This window comes from Merops nubicus, unplaced genomic scaffold (genome assembly GCF_000691845.1).
Source record: "Merops nubicus isolate BGI_N331 unplaced genomic scaffold, ASM69184v1 scaffold18715, whole genome shotgun sequence".
In the NCBI taxonomy this organism is placed as follows: domain Eukaryota; kingdom Metazoa; phylum Chordata; class Aves; order Coraciiformes; family Meropidae; genus Merops; species Merops nubicus.
In genome coordinates this window covers 40,053-65,133 of record NW_008610482.1, presented here as the reverse complement: position 1 = coordinate 65,133, position 25,081 = coordinate 40,053, and the positions used below count along the sequence as shown (strand labels likewise).

The window sequence follows — 25,081 nt, the reverse complement described above, 5'->3', positions numbered from 1 at the left end:
ATACAGACTATTAGCACAGATTTTGGGAGTAAGTGGGTATTATCCAAGCAAAATTTTATTCTAGTAGCTGTGTGCACACACGCCGTGCCCAGTCTAAGCCTCAGTCGTGTGGAGGTTGGGCACCGTGGCGCAGTGCTGTTCTCTAGCTGCTCATGTTCATTCCTACCATAAACTGGCACCACCTCGTTTCATTCTGCTGACACTGCAGACACCGTAGGGAAGGGACAGTGACCCAGCTTTTGTTTCCCTTGAACCATCAGCAGCAAAACTGTTTGCTAAACTACATTCAGTTCCACCTGTGCAAACATACTGAAAGTTAATGAATTGTGTCGTTATCGCCAAAATTACGGTTTGTCTCCAAGAAACTTTATTACTCTGGGAATGTGTGAAAAAATTAATTTGGCACTTTAGCTTGAGTTTACAGGACTTGTGGGTGGGGAAAAAAAGACAAAAACACTATAGATAAACACCTCAGATACCGCTTCAGTGGTATAAAACCACAAAAAAAAAAAAAAAGGCACCTTCAAATTGTTAGTTAATTGTTGGAATAATTCTATGTCAGTTTTAAAGTATATTAAGTGGACTAGGCTATCTTACCCTGTTACTAAGAGCTTAACTACTACATGTTGAAGTCATTATGGGAGGAAAAAAAATTACTTCTATTGCAGCACATTTCTTTTACTTGCCTAGGCATAGTAGGCAAATACTTGTTTGTTCTTTTAGCGTAATAGTCAGTCCTCACAAACGATAGATTAAAATGTATCAAGATGTTAGATTTTCATAAGCAAATTCAGCTTTCTGATCACTTCTAATGAAAAAAAGAAGCAGTTGTGCACAAATACAAGTGTTCTGTTGTCATAAATGAGGATAATTAACTTGTAAAGAAACTGATACTAATAAAATAAGCTTTTTTTAGTATACTTTTTTGCATATAATTTGTCTTCAATGTGCACCCTGTTGCTAAGTTATTAATTTATGGTGACTTCCGCTTGTTGCATTTTGTGTTGGGTTAGGTAGTTGCCATCAAAGCATCTTAGGCTGGAACTCAGTGGTGTGACAGTCTTTATCCATTCACAGAGGTTCCTGTAGTTGTGGAACTTGAGTCTTAGTTTAGGAGTTCAGTGAGCAAGAGGAAGTTGGTTTAAGAATGAAATCATGTGATTGTTTGAATCTTTGTGGGACAGAAATAGTTTAGCAACTACACATGTCTTTATGGCTTGGGTGGTAATGCATTTTCTTACTGCCTGAGAGATCCCTGTTTTGGAAACAATAAGTGTATTCTTCAGGCTGCTAAGGCAAGGTGTCCATAGAATTGGGACATTTACCCAGTGGGAATTTATGATGCAGTTGTATTTTGAAGTAGAGGGGAAAATGCCTCATTTCTGAAAGGGTGGAAGGATAGCTGTCAAAAGCATGACTGAAGTCACTGAGAGAAGAGAATATCTTTTTCATATGTTGTTGTTTAAAAAATAATAATTACTTAATCAGCAGGAGCAAGCAGTCCTTGCAAATCAACCTAACTCTGAATGCAAGTAACTATGATTTTATAAAGTGATATTCCAAAGAGGTTGCTGATATATCCTGTTATGTGAGTGTGACTTGGACTACTGTGACGTCTTCCTAAGTAAAGCTCCATGCAATTAATTGTAAAGTATTTTTCAAGTGAATGTTAAGAATATAAATTGTTTTATACAGAAAAGAATAAAATACTGTATTTAAAAAATATTTCTTATTTGCAGGCTACTACAAGTCGCTTTATTTGTTAATTAACAATAAGCTTCCCTCGAGTATTGAGTATTCTGATGTTTCTCGAGTCCCTATTGCAAAAATACTTCTGGAGAATGTTCTGAAGCCATTGCACTTTACATATAGCTCCTGTCCAGAAGGTGCAAGGTAAATAAAGTTAATACTGGATATTTGTATAATCATTTGTTGCTGCCAGAGGTGCACAGTTTGTCATTGTTGTCTCGCTATTATTTTAGCTCAGTTTGTCAATTTATTTGCAATAGTAATGATTTTTTGGTAGTGCCGTACATTGATGTAACAATGTAGTTTCAGATGTGTTTGAGAAAAAGCCAATAAAATGTCGAAGACTACAATAAATAAAGTACAGAGGAGAGCATGTATCACAATACAGAAGAACATAGGTGTGGAAACACTTAGATGGGCAGAGGTGCAATTAATAGCAGATGAAAATAATTTTAGAGTTCAAAAGAACTTTGTGACAGAGGAGCTGAGGTTTGTGGAGAGAAGTAAGTCATAGCTTGCAAGCAGAAAGAATTGGATACGTATAAAAAATCAAACTCTGGTTGTAATAGTGTTTTGTGTTGAAGCAGTGGTCTGGGGCGGAAAAAGACTAATTGTTCTTTTTAAATTTATTTTTTTTTATTACAAATTCTAAACCACAAATTTAACTTCAGAATGGTTTTCTGTGAGTTCATGAAAAATTTCAGGCATAAAATCACATGTGAGGTCATCAGGAAAACAGTGATAGTATAAGAAAATTTTTGAGAAGTCTGAGAAATTTTGTTTTAGCACAGGATGAATGGAGAGCATCTTTGCAGTCTTCTTGATGGACGAGTTAAAACTTGCAAATTGATCTGTTATTCCTGGATATAAACGTGGGAAATTTTGCCTATATTTTCTACAAAGACAGTTCTTCTTCTTTTCAGGCAGCAGATTTTTGCAGCCTTCACAGAGGAGTTTCTGGCAGCACCTTTTACAGATCAGATATTCCATTTCATCATTCCAGCGCTCGCTGATGTGCAGACTGTTTTCCCTTATGAACTCTTTCTGAATGCACTATTATTAACAGAAAGTGGATCTTCCAGAAGAAGTGATCAAGCCCCGTGGCTTTTTTACTTCGTGTTAACAGTTGGAGAAACCTATTTGGGTAAGAAAGCTGAATAATCAATTAATTGTGTTTTTTTTTTTTTGTTTTTTTTTGTATTTGAGTTAGTATGTATTTCCACAATGTGGCTCATTGCCAAGCAAAAAAGACAGTTTGTGTGTAGAAATTGTGGAGAGATCAGTTTTAACTTGCCCCTTTCAGTAAAAAATACACATACTTTGGAAAGATTTCACATAATGTGTTTTGGTCAGGTGTTTCTGGTTAAATATATTTTATAGTACAGTGTGATCTGGCTAACAGTCCTTTGTTTCAATGTATGTGCTGTAGGATCCCTTTCAGAGGAAGGTCTTCTTGTGTATTTGAGGGTACTCCAAACTTTTCTCTCTCAGCTGCCTGTGTCTACTGCTGGTACAAATTGTCAAGATGCAAACAGTGACTCTGAAGATGAGGATGAAGAGATCAGTAAAATGACAACTACACCAGTAAGTAGTACAGAATTTCTTCAGATAAACTTGTATTATAGCAGCAGCAAATGTAGCCAAAATCATGATCACTGTAAGTCCAGTATTTTTCTAGCTACATACAGAAGGGAGCGTGTTTACTTGTTAAAAATAGATGCTTGCTCACTGTAAGCAGATGGAATTGGTTGTTTGCATTGAAAACAAACTCCTTACTATATGTTAAATAATAAAATAAGAAATCCAATAGGACAGGTAGTGTGTCTGCTGAAGGTCAGAGCTTTTATTTAACTTCTAAGTTTAAAAGTCTTTTCTTTAAATTGCTATTTTGAAGAGACTGCATTACTCTGTATTCTCTAAGTCTCTGATGATGAGAAGGTAGCATGAAACATACCAGTCTGATTTTCCACCTTAGGGGTTTGGTGTGGTTTGTGTGGTTTTTTTTTTTTAGTTTGTGTTTGTTTTTTTTTTTTTGTTTGTTTGTTTGTATGGTAATGTTACAAATTCAGCCACAGTCTTTACCCTGTAGCTCTGTCTTTAAAAATATCCACTACCTGGAAAGCCCTCAAAAGGGGAACACTTGCTTTCTATAATAATGTATAGAGACTTTATTATAAATAGAACTTTTCACTAGTTCAGACTTCCACCAGTAAAATGAACCTGTGCTAACTTTAACCTCCTGGTGCTCGGATCGAGGCTTTGAACAACCAGAGTTGGAGAAATGTAAATTCAGCAGTTTCCTACTGGTTTTATATGGTATCTCGAAAGACAGTACCATTCAAAGGACTTGGGCAGTGTGCAGTCTTTCCTTGAGGAATGTGTGAAATTTCCCCATACTTGGGGTTCAGTAAAAAAAAACCTCATAGATTATTTTGTCTCTTCATATGGAGCTGGGGATTTAGGAATTTTGACTCTCTCTCAGGCATTCTAAGGCATCCTGGCATTCTCTTGGTTAAGTGTTGAAAGCACAAGTGTACCATGTCTTCTCAGAGATGCTGTTCCTATAATGCCTACTTAAATTTTGTGTAAAGTGATGTACACTTCTGAAAGATGCAACATTTTTAAGACCTTGATATTGAGAGTAACCTGTTATGAAGAGCTATACTGCTGGGGAATCCATGCAGCCTTTTACTTGTGAATTTTTAGATGCAGTGTGGTACCACTACCCCAAAATCTTTACCAAGAGAGTATGAATAAAATGCTTAATTTGCCAGACAGGCACACTGTGTACATGATGTAAATATTGGCAGATTCTGATACTACCCAAATGTGTATTAGCCACCCTGAAGTTTTTTTGGTTTTGATAAACCATTGCTTATGAATGTGAAAATACTGTTTGTAAAGGGTTTTACAGTAGACATCCACTTCTAGATTACACGTCCAATGCTCACTGATGCCAGTGGAGAAGAAATGACTGTTTGTGTATTTTATTCCAGTAAATGATCTTGCCTTATTGTATCCATGTTGCAGAACATGCTTTCATTAAAGGGAGACTTTCCCACTGACCTAAGTGAAAAGATAAATACCAGAACCCAACAGTTGCCTACCTAGAGATTTAAGTTGGCCCTTGAGTCTGAATCTTTTAAGAATGCTTCTAGTATATGCATATGTGCTTACGTTTTAATAATTTCCAAGAAAACTTTGTTTCAGTATTTTTTGTTGTTGTAAAAGGGGATACTTGATCATTAATGACTTAAAGCAATTTTTTCTTTTTTTTTTTTTTGGTGCGTTTGTAGGGTGATGGGAGAATATCAGTTCAGTACATAACTGAGGAGTGTCTAAAGAAACTGGATACAAAGCAACAGACAAACACTCTACTGAATATGGTTTGGAGAGATTCAGCCAGTGAAGAAGTCTTTACCCTGATGGCATCAATCTGCCACACGCTGATGGTGCAACACCGAATGATGGTGCCAAAAGTCAGGCAAGTACAGATAATAGTGATGTTGAACCACGGTACATCTAACATTTATTTTATTAGATAGATTTATTTTAAATACCCTGTGTGGATTTTTTCTCTTCGTGGTTTGTTTGTTTTTCTTTTATGATCAGCTGAAATCAATAAGAATTTCAGAATTTAAATAGTCATTCCAGGCAAACCAAATAGTGGCTTCTTTCTGTTGCTTGTTTTTCTTCTTGTTTGTTGTGCTTTCTTTAGAGTAATCACGAATCCAAAAGTGTAAGCTCTTGGTTTGTGTAGTGAGTTTCAAATAAGTTTGTATTGCATCATCACATTGAGGACTATAGAACAGGTAGTGTTTGTGAATAATGTGCAGAAATAAGGATTGCAGAGATTTTTGAAAGGAGTTTATCTGTCCCCCTGCTGAGAGGCAGTGTTAAGTGTCATCCTAGCACAAATTTATCTAGCTTTTTAAAGCTTCCAGTGACAGGGTTTCCACAGTCTCTCTAGCTAGCTGAGCACTGAAACCAACTTGTTCTCTGCCCTCTTTAATTAAGATGTAGCCAAGATCTCTCTTGTTACAAATTAAACCACTTCCCAACTATTGAAAATTAGTGTTGCTGTTTGGGAAGGGCTTTGGCCCAGCTGATGGAGATAAAAAACCTGTTCATTTGTACAGCATTCTTTTACAGATACTGCAAACTACAAATGGCAGTTACAATGGAAGATTTTTGACCTTTTTATTATCAGACCAGACCCATAAGTATTAACACTGTTCTGGTGCAAATAGTTTTGAGTAAGTATGCAGTTGCTGATAGTAAAGTAAGTATTTAGGGAATGTTGTAAACATAATCAATTCAAACTGCATTGTAAACAGTGATACAGAAAACTAATTAGGTGCTATCTTAGCCCAGTGGTGTTTATAGCTGTTAGAGGAAGTAAGATGTCAGTGAAACTGTGATTGCTCGATTAGGGTAATTAGTTCTTTGTAGACTAATTGCATTAGAGCAGGATGTGAGACCTGAAGATCATAGCAGCAGTAGAGTTAGTATGCCCACTTTATTGTTGGGAGTTGTACATTGCCTTGGATAGTAATTACTGGCTTTAAATGCATCAGTGCTTTGACTCGAGGTTCGCTGGTGAACTGTGTGGAAGAGGGTGTTTAATGAGTAAAGAAGTCACACAGAACTTTAATGGTAGGAGTATGGCATCTGTTTCCTCTGAGAAGCCACACTGGGTCTTCGCAGTTATTTGTGGTTACAAGCTAGTTACACATTGGATAAATTCAGGAGTTACTAAAGCTCTACTCAGCATCTTCTGACAGAAAGCAGTTTTAACTTCTGAATAGCTCAAAAACAGTTGAATGTACCAATTTTAGAAATAAGCAGTAGAGATACTAAGATTTTTCTCAGTAATACCAGTGGAATTACTGCTGTGGTCAAAATAAAGTTAATTCATACAGGTACTTGGTAAATTAAAGTAGACATTTAATTACTAGTTCTGACTTCCGAGTCAGTTTTGACTATTGGGTTTTGCCAGGCATCATCATGTCAGGAGGTGTCAATCTTTTGTCCTATTCTCAGTGCATTTTAGGCCTGGCCTAAGTTACCAAGCAGCTATTCTAAACATTATTTTTGATTGTTAGTCAAAGGACATTTGATGGTTGTTTTACAGGTAGTAAATATTGTGCCATTTCAAATGACAATTAGAAGATTATTTTGTAATTAAATTCCACTTTTTTTAAATTGCCTGATTATTTTTTTTTATTGCCCAAATTATTTTTCCAAATTTAATGGCAGTCTTTGAGAGATGCTTCACTTACTTTGAAATATTCTAAGAACTGAGAATGCTCTTTTATTTTCTGTTTTGAAACATACCGGGTCAAATGGTTTGAAAGATAGAAAAGGTTGTTACAAAGGCTTTGCTTCTTCAGCAGCATTTACAACTGTAGTAGAAAATAATAACTAAAAACATAAAGGTGGCAAGTGTGCAGAGTGGGAAATTAAAGAGGGTAATAACTAAAAATAACTTCAGTAATTGTAAAGAAAAGGAGCCTAAAGTTAGCAGAGGCTTTGGAAGGGAGGAAACCATAAACCCTGTATTGTTTTAATAGCTCTGAGGCTTTTTTCTTTCTTGGAAAAAAAGATGGGAAAATCATCATATAGACTTATGTCAGTCCATTAAACCTGAATGCTTTTCTTCTTGTGGCTTCTCAGTACATCTTGGCTAAGACTGATGATGATACTGCACGGTGTTAGGAACATCAGTGTTGCTGTATTAGCTCAGTAGTTTCTTTGGTTTTGCAGCAGAGACCAAGAGAGAACAGACCAAGATACCAAAAAGTACAATGTAATTTTGAACAGAAGGAACAAGCCTCCAAAGTGCCTTTCTGGTTCTCTACAGAGAGTGGTGAGATCCAGAGGTGGATTATTGGAGAAGCACTTGGCTTTGGGTTAGTTGTTAGGAATTTTGATAAACTCTGAGTAAATTCTGAGATGATGTAATCTAGCCCAATTAAAGAAAAAGGCCACAAGACTGGAAAAACCTAGCTGTGGCTAGTGCTCAGTAAGCCACATGAGGGGTGCAAAATAAAATCCTGATTGTAGTGAAGTCATTGGGAATTGTGCTTGTTTTCAGAGGGGCAGGGCTTTCATCTTTTTGGTTGGAAGTAGATACATATTTTTGAATACAGTTATTAAGGAAAAGAAAACTTGAGTCTTCTCATTATAAAGAGATTTGCAAGACATTTGTCCATCACCATTATACTTTAAATAACCAGTATATTCTGTTCCTGCAAAATATTTAGGAGCGTAATTTAATAGCGTAGACTTCAGGTCATTGTTGCTATGGCTTAATATTAAATAGTGATGGAAACTGCTTGTGCTGGGACTTCAGTTGCTATCAGGTGTCTGATCAGTGCCCCAGGGTGATTGCTAATCTTGGTTTAACAGTTTCATGGTGACTGTACATTATTACTATTTGATTAACATTGCTAATCTTAACCTGAGGTTGGAAATTGTTTGTAAAACACATTCTAGTGTAATATGAGCAGACTGTCCTCGTAAGTGTGCTGGACATTCTTGGGCTTTACATGAAGCTATTTCAGTAATTCTACACTGTTGTGTTTTTCTTAAAGCCAGAATCATTGTGTGTGTGTAGTTCTTCCTTCTGTTCTTAAGCTTCACTTTACATTCTGGGTCCGATGCGAGGAGCGGCAGGAGCTCAGAAGAGCGCGGAGAGCAGCGTGGGTCACTGGGCGATGGCTTTGGGAGCAGCTGTCTCCTCCCGGGGACACCTTGTGGTGGGGGAGTGGCAGAGTCTGCCGCCCCGGCAGCAGTGACCTTTCACAGGCTGTATGAGCTGTCTCATTCTAGTGTATTCTCTTCATTAACTTAAATGGTCTCAGTGGGAAGCTGGGCCCAATTTATGACCTAGACTGAAAATCTTGCCTTTAACTAATTAACTTGTAGTGGTGCCTCAGCTAAATTAAGCTTAATGGGTCATTTAATCTGTCCCATTGCGCAGGAGGAATTCAACACTTTTTTTAAACCAGAGGTGCCCAAAATACTATTATGGCAAGTACACATAAATCATGTGGCCTTTGTGGACAATTAGATACCTACAGAGAGAAACAAGGTTCTAAATAAATGATCGTTATGTACTTACTTTGGGGAGCAGATAATTTAATTTGGTATGATTAAAATAAATCCTTAACAGAAATAATGGGAGTGAATTTAACTCTGTCATAGCCTGTGGCTGGGGCAGTGTGCATTTTTCCACTTGAAAGGAGCTTATCCTTTGTGGTACTAGAAATTATTTTTTTTTCCTCCCAAACTACAGTGCTAAATCTGAATATTGAACTTTACAGAAAATCTATTAATTAATTCATTACATGAAACCATGTGTAATGATCTCATGCTAAAAAGTTGGTGCTGTGTGGTGAGATTTTCAAGAAAATGCAGGATGGGGGTGGTAAAAACCCAAAGTATAAAATTTAATCCTTCGGTTTGATTTTAGAGTAGTACAAATACTGAAAATGAAACCCCTCAGATTATAAAAAAAAATACATAAAAAGAAATAATGTCTGATTTTGTAAATTTTTAGTACAAATTTTTGAGCTTTCACAGAGATGCTGGTTTTCAAGGCCATCCTTGCATTGTGGATTTTTTTTTTTGCTAGAATTGTTACCTTCTACTGTGAAAGCCAATTTCCATACACAGGTTGGGAGTGTAGTAGATTTTCTGCTGTTATTCTTTTTGTAATGGATTATATTTCAGGTGAGTCTAGTGAGGTAAAATTGATGTGACATAAGGCCTAATTATGTGTTGAGTATGCAGTTTCATGTTTATGTTCTGGTAACAGCACAGAAACTTAAGAATTGATTAATTAATCTGCTTCATATTTCATAGGTCTTATCATAGAGCCTGTTTTGTCAATATGAAATATATTCTACCAAATTTGCATTTTGTATTTAACCAGATTTTCAGGGAAGGGAAATGTGAAAGTTGATACATTCAACATTTCTGGAACGGGGCCATGAAACGTAGCAGTTGCTACAGCTGACTGCCTGAATCACAGACATGGAATAAAAATGGCTAAAACTTAGACAAAGGTTATTATTATAAGCTCTTACAGTTTGTCCTTTTTTTCCTTCATTATTGCTGAATATTGCTAGAATGAAAAAATGAATTACATTATGATAGGTTCAGTATCCATAATGTTTGTTCATTTCTGCTAAAACTATTACACGATTTCCTGGGATGATTGTAAAATTAACAAGTTTTTACTTGGAAGCCCTGTGAGACCTAATGGCACTGTGCCAAATTACTTTTCAAATATAAGGCTGAAAACTGAAGGTCACTGAGGAAATTTCTCATTTCAGAAACCAAGACATCTGAACTATCATTCAGATATTTAAACATTAAAGTACAAATCCTTATTCTAAATTAGCTAGATATAAGCCCTTCCTTACATGATAAAGCACAATTTCCACCCAAATGTCAAAATAATGTGACTTTAGAAGAAAGTAAAGCTCCCACGTATCAAATTCAGGTTGAATTTTTTCAAAAACTCCACTTACTTAATGTAGAACTTAATTTTACAATAAAACTTATCTTAAACTGGCATTAGCTACAGTTGCTTCAAATTTGACTCAAACTTAGAGGTGATCACCAACATGAAACTTCTGGAATATGTGAAGCTCCAAACTCTCTTTCCCAAGGTACTGATCTGTGTATTTAAAATTCAGAGTTTCTGAAGTAAGAGGGGTGGTGTTTAAGCAGAGACACCACAAACCAGAGGTTGGTTCTGTATTGTTTTTCCTTTTTCTGATGAGCTGTGGCTGGGTGGGTGGGAGGGGTGTACTTCAGCAAAGGCTCAAGAAAGAGCCTGCAGGTCCTCAGCAGGCAGTGAGTGAGGACCCCGAGGCATACCCCTGCTCCCCAGTGTTTGGTTGTGAGTGGGCATGTAGGTTTTGTTGTGTCGGGTTTTTTTGTTTGTTTGTTTGTTTTCATGTCTTTAAAAGAATTGCTGCTTAAACCATTCTCAAATGTTTTTAAGTGTTTACTGATATTTTGCTTTTTTTCTTAATGAAATGTGAGCTTCCTTTTGCCATCTGGCAAATTCTAATTTATCCATGTGGTCAGGCAGCAGCTAGTTTGCCCTCCTACCATTTTGCAAAAGTGACTGTTTTGTTTGCTAATGTCAGAAGAACCACACAAGTGACAAGTGAACTACTTCGTGTGACTTTCTATATTAGAATTTAAAAAGAATCCCAGAGTATGTGTTATTTTTATTAATATGTGTTTAATTGTGTGGAATACAGCAGACTTGTGTTTATCTTGTGTGGTTTGTTGCTGAGTTAATGAAAACTATTTTTGGGATAAGGATTATATGCTTGTTTTTCAGCTTTAGCAGCTTTCACCACATTTGTATAGAATAAGAACCTCCATCTTGAAAAGTTATTTAAATTGTTAATGTCTGAGAGAGGCTTGACAGAAAAGTTCATATAGTAGCATTGTGTTTTGTGAATACAGTACTTTGGAAGACACAATTTATTTGAACTTCCTCTTGCAGGCTTCTTTATAGTTTAGCCTTTAATGCCAGATTCCTGAGGCATCTCTGGTATTTGATATCTTCAATGACCACACGAATGATTACAGGGTATGTATTGTACCATTTCTGAAACTCAGTCTTTGTTAAAATAGAGCATATATAGAGAAAAGAGAGTGAGACAATTGTATCCAGTGCTCATCAAAGAAGATTAAAACCCGAACTGTAATGGTTAATTAGCTCCTATGATTTCATAAAACTGAGCAAAATCTTGGAAACTGGACAGCTGTAAATAATTACAGGTACATAAATAAAATCTTTATTTAGAAAAATATCTTTAGGTAGAATAAAGTGGATGTTTTGTATTTTTGGAGTGTTTACTAGCATCAATATAACAAACACTGAAGCAAATATAACAAGCACTGAACAAACCCCCAAGTACTTCATCCCAAGTATCTGTGTTTTATCTCAGATACTTTGACTAGTCCAGAAATGGATGGTGGCAGAAACATGTTCCCAGGAACTGGGGCATTGGACCTACAGATTTGACTTGTGCTGACATGCAGATTAATTGCTTTCTTTGCTTTGTATCTGTGCTCTAAACCAGAAAATATCTGCAGTCTGCAGTAGGTAATGCCAAAGTTCATATATCATCAAGGCACTGAGATATTACGGTGACAAGAACTTAAAAAGACTAACCTTATTTTGCAAGAATGGGAAATAGTAGTTATTTAACTGAGATTGCTTACCCTATTTTGCTGTAGGAACTACTACTAAATTTTTTAATGGAGTGCTGAAGTTAATACCTTTTTAGAGTATTTGATTAACCATCTCTTTAATTTTGCATTTTATATTTTAAGGTCTATGGTGCCACTCCTTCAAGTGATTTCAAGAGGCTCTCCAATGTCTTTAGAAGACTCCAGTCGAATTATCCCTCTCTTCTACCTTTTTAGTTCTTTGTTTAGTCATTCACTTATTTCTATTCACGATAATGAATTCTTTGGTGATCCAATAGAAGGTGAGTTTCAAGCATACTAAATAGGAGTGCTTTGCAAAATGTTTTTGTGCCAGGCTGCAGAGTTCCCTTGGCAATGGTTTGCTGACATCTGTGGGGAGGGCTCCTCTGGGCTGACTTGCTGAGAGTCCCCCAAGCACTCAGCTGTCAGCTGGCTCTTTCACCGGGATTGCATTCAGAGAAAAGAGAAGAGTGATGGTCTGTGCCTTGGGAACCCTAGCTTTACAGGGTCTGATATGGAAGTTCTTAATCATGACAGTTTTTAATCAGTTAGTGAAGAGAGTGAAGTTCTGGCCTGAACATGTAGTCTTACGTAAAATTTAACATAATAGGAATCACCAAAGGCAATAAGACAGTATTATAATTAAAATCATTGTGTCTGCGAGCAATTACAAGACCTGATCACCTTTATAAATGTATACTCATTCACTTTCTGGGAGGTGTTTCTTGTCTCTACCTTTTAAATTTTGTTGTGTGAGTATTAAAGTTCCAGTGAAATGAGTTTGTTTATTTAATAACAAAATGATTAAGAGCCATTTAGGAAATTTAAACTTGTGTTTTATGTAGTTGTAGGTCAAAGACAATCATCAATGATGCCTTTTACACTAGAGGAACTTGTAATATTGTCACGCTGCCTTCGAGATGCATGCTTGGGAATCATCAAGTTGGCTTACCCAGAAACAAAACCAGAGGTTCGTGAGGAATATATTGCAGCATTTAGAAGTGTTGGAGTAACAAAAAATACAGAAATGCAGCAATGTATTCAGACGGAACAAAAAAGGTGGATTCAGTTATTCAAGGTAAATTGTGCCAATTTTCAGAACATAGTTTAATAAAATTTTTCAAGCTTCTGCTGAAGTTTTGAGATTAGAGGTTTTTTTTATTATTATTATTTTTCTTCTTTTGCTTTTTTCTCCAATTATAGTTTTAATACAATTGCTACAAGGAATATGGATTTGGGAGTGTAGCTTTTTGGTCCATATGCTAAATTTTGAGTAATTACATTCTGATAACTAGCAAATTTTTTTTCCTTCTGACAAATCTTAATTTAATTTTCTTGCTTACCTTGTTTATAAAAAAGTGACCATATAGGATATAGGTTTTAACTTGGACTGTCATTCAGCAAAGTATTCAAGCATGTAATTATATCTTCATGTAGGTGTGTAATTATATCTTCATGTAGATTCTCTGAGTCATGTGACTACTGAAGTTCTGTATTAAAGGCTTCACTAAATTGGCACCATGCTGCATTAGTTCTGTTGGTGTTCTACTAAAATTTGTTTGTACTACTCCTTTCGGGTTTGATGGAATACTGATGGGACGGTTAATCCAGCTTAGCAAATGTAAAAGTAATGTGCATTTTTTATGGGTATCTACCAATGTATTTCTGCCAGCTTTATCCATGACATCCTACCTAAGACATGAGTTAAGAGAAGCTGAAAATGTTGGCAGGAAAAAACCTAATATAACTGTTGCCGAAAAAAAAGGAGTGCTTGACTTGTCATGAAAGTTCTGCAGCAAACACATCTAGTCAGCTAAAATTGCTCATTAAAGAAGTGGGAGCAGAAGAAATGCATTTTCCAAATTGAATGCTAGATTTACAGTCCGTTTAGTACTGGCGACCTCTCGCACACTAATGTTCAGTTGGAGTCATCAGCTGTCCCTTCAGGTCTTTTTATCACTGCTTTTGTCAAGCTATCTATTTAATTGAAAGAAGTTAATTGAATGAAAATGATCAACTAAGCTTGTATTAATATTGCTAATGGAACTTTCTTCTTGGCCATGTTTGGAGAAAGATGTCATGCTAGACTTTAGGAAAGGCCCATTAAGGCTTGCACTTAACCTGATGGGCTAATTAAGGAATGCTTATTCATTCTACAAGTCTAAGATAGCCTCTATCCAGCCTATTCTGCCTAATTTTACAACACATTTCACTTATGAGCATAGGCATTAATAGCAGTGAGAGTAACTGATAATGTTTTGATTGCATTGAATACAGTCCTAATGCACCACTGAATTTGTAATTTGCACGGATTGATCTAAAATATGTTTGCACAATTTAATTTAATTACTTGTCTTTAAATTGCCAAATAAACTTTCGATTTAAAGGTCACAAGTGAAAACCCCAGTATGTCTATTTTTCTAAGAAGGATGGCATGCTGGGGGTAGTTTTAGGTATGTAGTTTGTATCATACAGTTTCTTATTTCTTCCCTTTAGCTTGTCATGTTTAATCTTTTTATGAGCTGCTTATATTTCAGGTGAATTTGATCACATTTTGCTGTCATGCAGAAAGTTGTAAACTCCCAGATTACTCTGTCCCACTTGGGCAGTCAGGAATTAAACTCACAGTGGAACTGTCTCAACTCGGTGTACTCTCATTGTTTTCAGGAGCCAGGGTTGTCTTCCATTAGCTGAATTACAAATGTAAATCTTGATGGTAGCTCGAAGGCTCTGGTTCTACCCCAAAAAATGGCTAATAAAACCCGTTCCCTTCTTCCAAGTCATTAAAAGAAAGCTAAAGTAGTTTATCATAAATTTAAGTAGAAAATACTTTTCCTTCTTTTATATGGTGTCAAATAGATGAGGTTATCTTTGCTAAAGCTTTTGCAAGCTGCTTGCAGAGAAGAAAACACATTGCTTCTTTGTCATCTGTGCTTTTAATTTATCTTTTTTCTTTTAATTTCTTACACTTCTGCAAGGTAGTGGTAAATCTGAAAACAGTGAGACTGCTGACAGTGATCTGTGTATTTGCAGGTACACCGCAGACTGGAGGTCTTTGTTAAGGTTTACATGTGAAAACGTCTTTATTCAGCAGAGTCATCCCCTTTTGGCCTGGTATAATATTGAATAGTGTAGTCAAATTAAGAGCACATGAAAAGGGATTTTGCAAATGACAGAATTATTTCACTGTCTTGAGTTAATCCTATGAAATTAAGTTGCTGATTTTGCTGAATTTTAGTTTTGAATGTTACTTGCATTTGGTGATTTACTGGAAAGAAATTCCCGTTTTAATATTATTTATTGAAGCAGGTCTTTTCTTTCAAAAAAAATACATGCTTACAAAAATATTTACATAAAGGAGTCCCAAGTTTGGATTGCTAGTGTTCTCAGTACCCATTCTTTGTGTAGAAGGAACCCCACCCCAGATTCACCTAATTTGATTCAGCTTCCTTTAACGATTCTTCAATGGCTTGTAAAATATTTTATTAGTATGGTCTTCACATGGTCTTCTTTCTGATATTTCCTCCTCCTTCAAAAAAAAAAAATCTTTCTCTTACCGTATCTTGGCAGTGGGACGGCAGAGCCTCGGTGACTTACCTAACCTGCACAGAATTTTATAAGGGCAAGGTGATGAAAATTCCTGCGTAATCAGACAGTTCCTTTAATAGCAGTCTTTGTTCTGTCTTTATTCAAGACCTTACTTTACAAACTGCATCTTAAAAGGTCTTTTGTGTAGTATCTAGACACAGAATCCTTTAGAAGGTCCATTAAACTCTTTGTTACTCTTGACACCTGGCATTAAGACTGTCTTTTAGCAAGATTACCTCAGAAAAGCTTTGTGTATTTTCTTTTTTCTATTCATTTTTCAAGTACTGTAGTTCGAAGTTGCAAACCAGATGACTGTTCATTGTAACAGTGATAACATCTTTTTAGACTGGTAATTTAATATTCTATTGATTGCACTTAATTATGTTTTATATAGTGTTGGCCTAAGTTAGGTTGGTTCTGCTTTGGAGAGAAGGCATGCAACCAAGTATGACAGTTGTGTTTGGGATGGAGTAGTTGTTAGGTTGGTATCTCTACTTGTTTTGGTTTATTAGTATGGGTTTTTTTGAGCGTGTGTTTGTGTGTTTTTGTGGTGGGTTTTTGTTTTGTTTTGGGGGAAACTGCTGAGAAAGTTATTAAAATTGCAAAGACACCATAGTGACATAAACATTTTTCTCTGCATCCCATTTTTTTATGAAGATGTGCATAAACTAGTTACCTGTTCAGTTTTCTTATTTTCTGACTATGGCTCTAATAATGTCAGAATGACCTTTTATTGTTTGAATTCCTTGTGAATTAACTGAGTTAAACAGAGCAGTTTAAGCTAGTGTGCTTGTGGGTGGGTGGAGTCTGGGTGTGCACATCATAACCCAGTATGGTTCAACTGATAAGCAAAAACACACTGTTACTAGGTGATTTTCAGGTGAATGTTTATAGCTTCTGTTGGGAAAGTGCTTACTAGCTTCACACACTAAAAGGCTTTACCTAACACATTTTAGTTTGTAGATAGCATTATGACAATACACTATATGTGTGCATATTATTAAATGAAAATATTAAAACCAGCCTCCCCACATACATATTTTTAGGACTGTAGGAGATTTTTGTGCTTTTTATGGTCATCACCAGAAGAATATTTGGTAGGCATCCTTTTTCTGCATGTAGTCATCTTGTAATCTGCTTTTAGGCATGTTTGGGCTAGGCCTTTCTCAAGAATGACTTTACTTTCTGGAACTAGTGTGTTGGATCCTTTAACAATCTTAAGGTAGGATTTGCTGTACAGCATAAACAATTGAGCTAGTCACTCTGGGGTGTGTTTCAATAGACAAGACCTTTGAGGGTACAGTTCACTTGATAAATTAGAATTACTTCTGCATGAGATTATTTTTTTCCCTTGGACAGTTTTAGAAACACTGACAAGATAGTCATTGACAAGAAAAGGAGCCTGTAGAACTTTACGGATGTTACCTCCACCCTTAAAAATACCAGCATTTGTCTTTTCACATGGATAATCACCTAGGTGTCTATCATCAGCAAATACTTCTGATTCATTTGAGGCACCTTTAGCTGTAAATGCTTTAGTTTGTTGATGCAGCAACCAGAAGTAGACAATCTTTCATGTATTTTAGAGATGTAACTTTTGCTGTTGTGTTTTGGTGCCAAATTAATGCTTCTACCCTCTCCTCCACTGTCTGAAGTTGATGGTGGCTTTTCTACAGTTTGGCCATTGAGAAGCACATCATGTGATCTTCTGCTGGCTAGTTAGTTAAATTTATTGACTATAGGTGGAAATAACCCACTATTTATGAGTTGATTCCTAAAATTTGCCTCCTGTGGAGTGATACACATGACCTTGGTCATGAGACAGCATGCAGAAGACAGAGACAGCACACAGAAATTTAAGAATCCTCCTTCTTGTGGACAAATAAAACCTGCAAATTAGCCAAAATGTTTGGAGTTTTGGCTTTGGAATGTGATATAGTAAAGAATAGCTGTATAGCTCTCTCTTTGAAAACATGCATGTTTTCACATATTTTATTTCTGAAAACCTATACAAGAAAAAAAAAATAAATCTAGCATTGTATATATTACCTGGTAAGGTGTTACTATCTTTAAATAAGTAATTAATGCTGGTAATGAGTCCTTTAGGCTTCCTTGAACTGGTGTACTACTTCACAGGTGTGCAGGGTACACCTAGTTTTTAGGATTTGGAATGAGACTTTAATAAGCCAATTTTTTGATGACTTGTAAATGAACCACAGTTACTTGTTTGCATTCTAAGGGATTTAAATGTAAGAGCAAATTTTTCCAAGTTAAAATAAATAATTTCATACGTTACTGGAAGATTTTTGTTAGTTTTTTTTCTTGTGAATTATACAGTTCTATTCACAATGTTAAATATGTATTGAATGTGTGTGCTTCTGACACCTAGGTCATTACAAACTTAGTGAAAATGTTGAAATCCAGAGATACAAGGAGAAATTTCTGCCCACCAAATCACTGGCTCTCAGAACAAGAAAACATTAAAGCAGATAAGGTAAGAATAATATCCTTTTTCCACAAAGCCTTACAGGTGCTAAAGTTTCAGTAGTAAAGTGTTTGATTCTTAACACTATCAGTGATGCTGAACAGATTTAGTGTGGTTTAAAACCTGGAGTAATACTGCTTTTCTCTAATGTGAAAGTCTTGAATCTGTTAAGAAACTTAAATTACATTTTGAGTCCGTAAAGTAGAGCTCACTCTACAGTGTGACAATGTAAGTCATCTGCATTTATAGCAGAGGAGAACTGAAAATCTGGTAGCATTTTGTTGCATTTTATTTTCTACTAGTAGTGGATATAAAAAGTTACCTTATTTTTGGTAGTAGGAGCCTTAAAACTGTGATGCTTACCAATTCTGTAGTGGAATTTGACATCTCAAAATGCAAACTTGGCTTCTCTAGTATCTTAAATACCAGCATTTAATGTAAGATTGTACTTTAGAACGATACAAGGGCTTTATATGATGATGTTAATTTTGCAGCTCAGCTTTAAGGGGCAGATATAAGGAGGAGTGATTAGAAATGAAGATACTTGGGCATTCAGATACACTCTTGGATGTGACAGTTTTATGCATTTACTATGTAATAGTAAATTGTAATATAGACTTAGATAACATTTAACTGTAAATTCCTCTTAATTTATTAGGTTACACAACTGTATGTGCCATCTGCTAGACATGTCTGGAGAGTCAGAAGAATGGGAAGAATAGGACCGTTGCAGTCTACTTTGGATGGTAAGATACAACTTACCACTTCCAACTACGGAAATTTTGCTTTACTAAGTCACTAACAGTTTTCCTTAGGCAAAGAAAATGTACCTCTTCTAGAGCTCAGCTGAGTTTTTTGTATAGAAGTCCTATTGATAGCCCAAAGCAAGGCAATCTTTCATAAATTTGTTTCAGATATTTAAAAAAATGTATGTTTGTATACACACATGTATATGTCTTAGAATATTTAATGTATAACAGCTTTCCCTAAGCTTCTGTCTTTGGTGAGGGGAGATGATCAGGTGGACAAATAATAGGTTTTAAAAATACACATATTAATATGTATAAAAGCAGTGGTCTAAGATACAAAATTAATAAAGGTGCAGATGATGTAAAGCACTGAGGTTTTGCTTTTACTGTGTACTATAAAGGAACTTCTTTATTATGTATTAAACTGGAATGAACAGGCTTTAGGTGTACCATGATAAGTGATAATTACTGTTGATAAATATTGTCTCTAATTAGATAAGGCAGAAACTTAACCCCTAGAATTTCTCAAAATATCTAGACTTTCTGGGACTTCCAAAGAAGGAGAGAATTGGACCAACTTAGCAATCAGGGTAAATTTACACTAGTTTAGTTGTGCCTGTGTGCTTTCTCATGAAGACAGTCTGTTTCCTTCAGCTTCTCATACCTCTTTAGCTTCGCTATTCTAGAATTCTACCTTGCTACGCTCAGGTAAAATTACCTTACTAATACTTGTGAAGATGTAGTAATGAATTAAAAATGGGACCTTTAGGTAGCGAAAAGACTCATCTACAAGAGTCAGTACCCTCTTTCAAGTGATGTGATCTGCTTGAGTATCTATACAGTAGATTACCTAGAGAAGGCAGTACTGCCTTTGAACTGTGCCATAGGGTTGCATGGAATCAAGGTCTTTGTCCAGGGTTGAAACCTTAGGACTTCTTGTAATGGTATTTTTTTATTTGAATAGCTATGATGATCTAAGTCAGCCTAGTTGCCAGATCACAACTAGTTGGTCCAGTGTAAATAGTCTTCAAAATTTTGAATCAAGGTTTTTTTTTTTTTTTTTAGTTTAGTTTCTGTCTTTGGAAATTGCCTCTTCTTAGTGATTAATAATATGAAATCTTAAAAGCAGATGTTGAGCAAAAGTTTCCAGGCTTCAACAGGTCTGAATCCTGTGTTACTTATGGACTCTACATCAGTAATCGCCGTTTCTGCTATTGACCAACATTGCTTCTGACAGCTCTACTGTCTCGATGTTCTCCACTGTCATACCTGTTCCACAGTTATTACTTCCTGATTCTCCCCCATGCTACTAGACTACCAGTCTCCTTCCCCTCATGCATACAGTATCTTGAGTTCTCTCTCTCAAGTCTTCATTCCTGTGATAACACCATTTCCCTCCATTTCAGCAGTTGCCTTGGTTCGGGTAGGTGGTGGTTGAAGAGTGCCCATGCAGAGCAGCTAAATGCCCTCGTTTTGCTGGCTCCCAGTCTATCTGACAAACAGAACAGAGCAGATAACTGAACTCTCCTCACTGTTTCTGTAGTCAGGTCACTAAAGGAATTTCCCACTGGACAGAGAAGGGAATTTTTCACAAAACTTAGTATTTTTGAATCTTCTATTCTCTGTCAAAGTTAAAATTCAGTTGGTTAGCTCAAAAGGTGTGTTGGAGGTGAGATGGTGAGGGAATATGACAGTGTGTTTATATAAACCTCGTTTTCATCCAAAATCAGGCTAAAAGAAGTGCAGACAACATGAATGTGTGAAAACAAGGCAGGTAACAATGTGTGCAAGACTTGTTTAATCCCTCTTGACTCCATATGGGTTAAAGCCAATTAGCATGCGAGTACTGCAGAATCACATATGGTCATGTTTATTTGTGCTTTTTCATTTACTTAAATGGCAGAGCCTGAGTTCTAAATGCCCTCAGTATTGATGACTCCATCCCATATTTCTCTTTAAAGAAAGAAGCTGTGATGGAGAAATGCAGATAAAATTGACTAATTGACTGGAATAATTGAACTGTCGAAGTCATGTAGTAGTTTACCTTTGCTGTACATGCACTTTTTATTTAAAATGCTTTTAACAGTTAGCTTAATAGGCTGCGTACATTGACTTTAATTAAAAATGTTTACTAAGTAAACTAAAGGTGATCACAGATAAGTGTTTTATCAGAAATTCCAAAGACTTGCAATGTTGAAATCTGCCCCAAAAGAATATACATCAAGTATAGTGATATTTTGGGTTAGATCATGTTAGATTGGTGCTTAAAATATCCCCATTTAAAGTACTTTGAGGAGAAGAAGAAAAAAAACAAAAAAACCAAAAAAAAAACAAAAACCAACCAAACAAAACAACAACACAAAACTGAAGAAAAAACCCCTCCCAAACAAAACCACAGAACACTGATGTCCAGTTGCAGTAGGGCAGGAGGGTGCTGGTCACTACAGGTAGGAGCCAAAGGAAAAACTTGAAACTGTAATGACAATTCTAATTACTTGCAGCTGCTTATCTCTCTTCTTTAATTTTTTTTTTTTCTTAATAGAAAAATTAAAATGTCAATAATAAGAACATAACTTTTTTCCTTCTGAATTAAATAAAAAATTACAGGAATATTTTTTATATATATTTTGTTTTCAGTGTGTTTTTGCTAGTTGTATTTCAGTTTGCATGTAGAAACTGATATTTAAAGAAAGGTAAGGCTTTGAGTGACTGTTCAGTATATGAAGTATTTTAATGTATATATTTTTACAGAAAGTAAATTGAGTCACTTAATACAAGATAAACTGTTTTTAAAAAATGTTCTTTCCAAAATTTTAAAGATTATTATTTCTATTTTAAGTGGGTCTGGAACCAGCACCTCTTTCTGTATCTGAAGAACGACAACTTGCAATTCTGACAGAGCTACCTTTTGTAGTACCTTTTGAAGAAAGAGTGAAGGTACCTAATTTTTAACTTACTATTCAGTTGGGTTTTTTATTTTTTTTGTTTTCAGTAAGTGTAAAAGGAGCACATAACTGGATTGTTTAGCTGCAGAAGGACACGACAAGCCATACTGTTTTTCCTCAGTACTCCTGTGTCAGCTGAAGAGCTGGAGTTAATTACTTTTCTCTTCTTTTACTAGCTACAGTAACCTTTATAATAACTGCATTAAAATTAGAAACATGTATTTCATGATACACGAGAGCAGTTGCATGTTCATAATAAACTGCAGCCCTGTTCAGTGAGAGATCTACAGGATTGCACCCTCTTGTGGCAAGCAGAGCACTAGCTAGTTGTGTATCTGTAATGAACAGATTGGAAGGTCAAGACTGGAGTCTTGTGCAGTGGGTGGATTTACTCAGGATGAGATGCTGCATGTCCATTTTGGGAAAATAACACCTAGAGATTAAATTTCTGCATTCATAGCTGAGTAGCTGAACTTAATATTAACGTAGAGTATGTAGTTTAAAACACTCAAGATTTTTGTACTATTGGATTTGCTTTTGGATGTTTTGTGGTTTTTAAATATGTAATTATTAGTTCTATTAACAATTTCAATTTGCATCTTTTTTTTTCTTTAAAGCTATTATTCTGTTATGCACAATTGATTTAACTAACCACATTTGTTGTCAGCAGTATCAGTTACTTAAAAACTGCTTACTGAATTCTCTTGGAATATTAAGTTGCAAGACACCATCAAGGGAATGAAGAATAGTTCCATGGGAAAGTATTTGTCAGAAAAGGCAGTGACAGCTTGGGTAGAAAAGGAGTGTTTTTTCCAAGTTTCTGTGAAACAGTTGTTTCAGAAAAAAAAAAAAAGTTAATACTGTATGGCAGTATTGCACTAGGATTAGAGGGAAGCTATTGGAAGTGGCCTCAAGCAGGGACCTCTGTGTCACTCTTTAGCCATTTTGTGCAGACTTCTTAAAGATATGTTGGGATGTGTGTATGTGAAGCTTCTGGAATTCAGAGAACCTTGTTTTTTTATCACAAGAACTGAAATAACAATTGGATGAAAGCTTGGAGAGGATAAAGCTGTAGACTGAACTTTTATAGATCAGAGACTAGATCTTATATTGCTTTTTGGACCAAGTATAGTCCTCCTAGTGTAATAGTGAGAGTCAACATCCATTGGAGTCTCCCACTGCCCCTGCAAAACAAAATGCAATAAAGGAAGATGATCTCTTGCCATGATCTTGCATGTGTGTTTTTTTGAAATTTTTTTTAATTTTTTTTTGTTTTGTTTTCAACCAGTTGCCATCTATTATGTTGTAATTTAATGTGGTAATACGGCTCAATGCCATTTCCATGTGTGGGTTGTTCATGTGTCTTTACACTTTCTGGCTTCTTTCTGAGATTTTACCTTGAATTACCATATAATAGATATTCTTCCAAACGATTTCTGAGTCCAGCTGTGTGATAGGCTCTTCAGCCTTCTAACCTGGGGGGATGTTTTCTCTTTAGACTTAAGGCATGTTAGTGGGCACCTTTCAGCCTGATATTTACCTGTGGGAGGTAATGAATCTGATTTGTATGAAGAATTTTGCTTTGAGATATACCTTCAGCCTATTCTTTCTAGCTAGTTGTGTGTAGAAGAGATGTAGAAAGAACTGGGGATCATATCTTTGAACAAAAAATTGTTTTGCATGTCTGTCCCCTCTCCTTCATTCCCCTGGGACATGGCTCTGTATTATGCTTCTGCAGCTCAGTGGGAGGGAAGATAAATCACTTGAAAGGGACTGCCCAGAAGCAACTCGAAGGAGCAATTGTAGTGCATAACCATCTCTCATTGAATATTTAGGTCTATCCAGTGACATGATTTCTCTTTTTCACTCATTTTAACAGATTTTTCAAAGACTAATCTATGCTGATAAGCAGGAAGTTCAAGGAGATGGGCCATTTTTGGATGGCATTAATGTCACTATCAGAAGAAATTATATTTATGAAGATGCTTATGATAAACTTTCTCCTGAAAATGGTAGGTTGACAATTAAGTTATCATCAGCTCATTTCTAACACCTAGTCATTCTTTCCATGTAGTTCCATATTTGCTTACTTCAGTAGAATGTTAGAAGTATATTACCTCTGAGATGTGAAAGTTTATATAAATTTCCTCATTTTTACATAAAGTAATTCTCATCCACATTCTTTCTGATTCTTCCAGTCTTGTTCTCTTTAACATACCCTTCTTTAGTTCAAGCCTACTTTTTTGAGGCTTTTCTTCCCATTTTATGTCCAAATGACTGTACTTTGTCTATTTATCTATCATTAGCTATCATCTGCTTTGGCAATCTGTGCCAGCAGATGTATCTAGACTGTGCAGGAACTGCTGGGTACAGAGTGGCTGATAAGGTTAAGCAGTGCACATTGGAGTGATAGGATGTAGTAGGATGTATTTTGACACATGAATTTAAATCATACCTTGATGTGAATTTGTGTGAGAGCAGCTGCTCTAAAAGCCAAAATTCCAAAGTAGATAAAACATGACAAAATAAACTCCTTATTAGCTATATTGTATTTTTGCGTATAAAAAGAATATTTGCCAAATACTTGAGATTTGCCATGTGAATCTCACTTGCTGTGCCACATAAGCTCCTGGAGAACTGCCTGGTTTAGAGAGGAAGACCAAGAGACACTGGTATTTTTGGCTTGTATGAAATTACTGGAGATCATGCCTTTTCTTAATTTTCTTTATTCTGGTAGTATTAAAGATACTATTCTATTTATAGATAAACACAGGCACTGAAATACAAATTCTTAGAACTGTAACTACCTAAGAGAGATACATATAGACTACTTTTTTTTTTAAAGTGCAGATTAAGTTCTCCTGTTTATTGAAAGTTTTAAAGGATGATCAGTAGTATGTATTTGTAGATAATGTTTTCAGCCTTTCTCTAGGAATGGTATTACTCATAGTACAGTGACAAGGGAGAACCTAATAAGCTTGTAGCAAGGGATTTGGAAGTAGACTAATTTCTAGGTGAAGATTTCTGTCTTCTTTACAGGTATAGAGAAGCCATGGTGGTTAGTTGGCCATTCAAGTCCAAAAATCTGTTTCAGTGCATTTGTCTACACATGTATACACAGACAAACATATATATACAGTGCTATCTGGGACTGTACTCATGCAGCACTAGTGCTATTTAGAATATAGACTAAATAAAGACAATAAAGACTAAATTACAAGACCAAAAGATTGGTCCTTTTTTAAAAAAAAAAGCTGGACTTTTTTTTGTGATAAATTTTGTGAAATCATTTTAGTTCTGGAGCGGGTCAGGCACCA

At 35.7% G+C, this 25,081-nt stretch overlaps 1 protein-coding gene across 1 annotated transcript in view; it reads left to right on the top strand.

The window, feature by feature from the left end:
* UBE3C (ubiquitin protein ligase E3C) overlaps positions 1 to 25,081 on the top strand; it is a 70,733-nt gene that overhangs the window by 14,574 nt on the left and 31,078 nt on the right. The window contains exons 7-17 of the mRNA XM_008940938.1: positions 1,740 to 1,893; positions 2,673 to 2,893; positions 3,179 to 3,333; positions 5,046 to 5,233; positions 11,285 to 11,371; positions 12,121 to 12,278; positions 12,843 to 13,075; positions 17,975 to 18,079; positions 18,729 to 18,816; positions 21,659 to 21,756; positions 23,644 to 23,776. Coding sequence (XP_008939186.1) covers positions 1,740 to 1,893; positions 2,673 to 2,893; positions 3,179 to 3,333; positions 5,046 to 5,233; positions 11,285 to 11,371; positions 12,121 to 12,278; positions 12,843 to 13,075; positions 17,975 to 18,079; positions 18,729 to 18,816; positions 21,659 to 21,756; positions 23,644 to 23,776 — 1,620 coding nt within the window. The remainder of the gene's footprint in view (positions 1 to 1,739; positions 1,894 to 2,672; positions 2,894 to 3,178; positions 3,334 to 5,045; positions 5,234 to 11,284; positions 11,372 to 12,120; positions 12,279 to 12,842; positions 13,076 to 17,974; positions 18,080 to 18,728; positions 18,817 to 21,658; positions 21,757 to 23,643; positions 23,777 to 25,081) is intronic.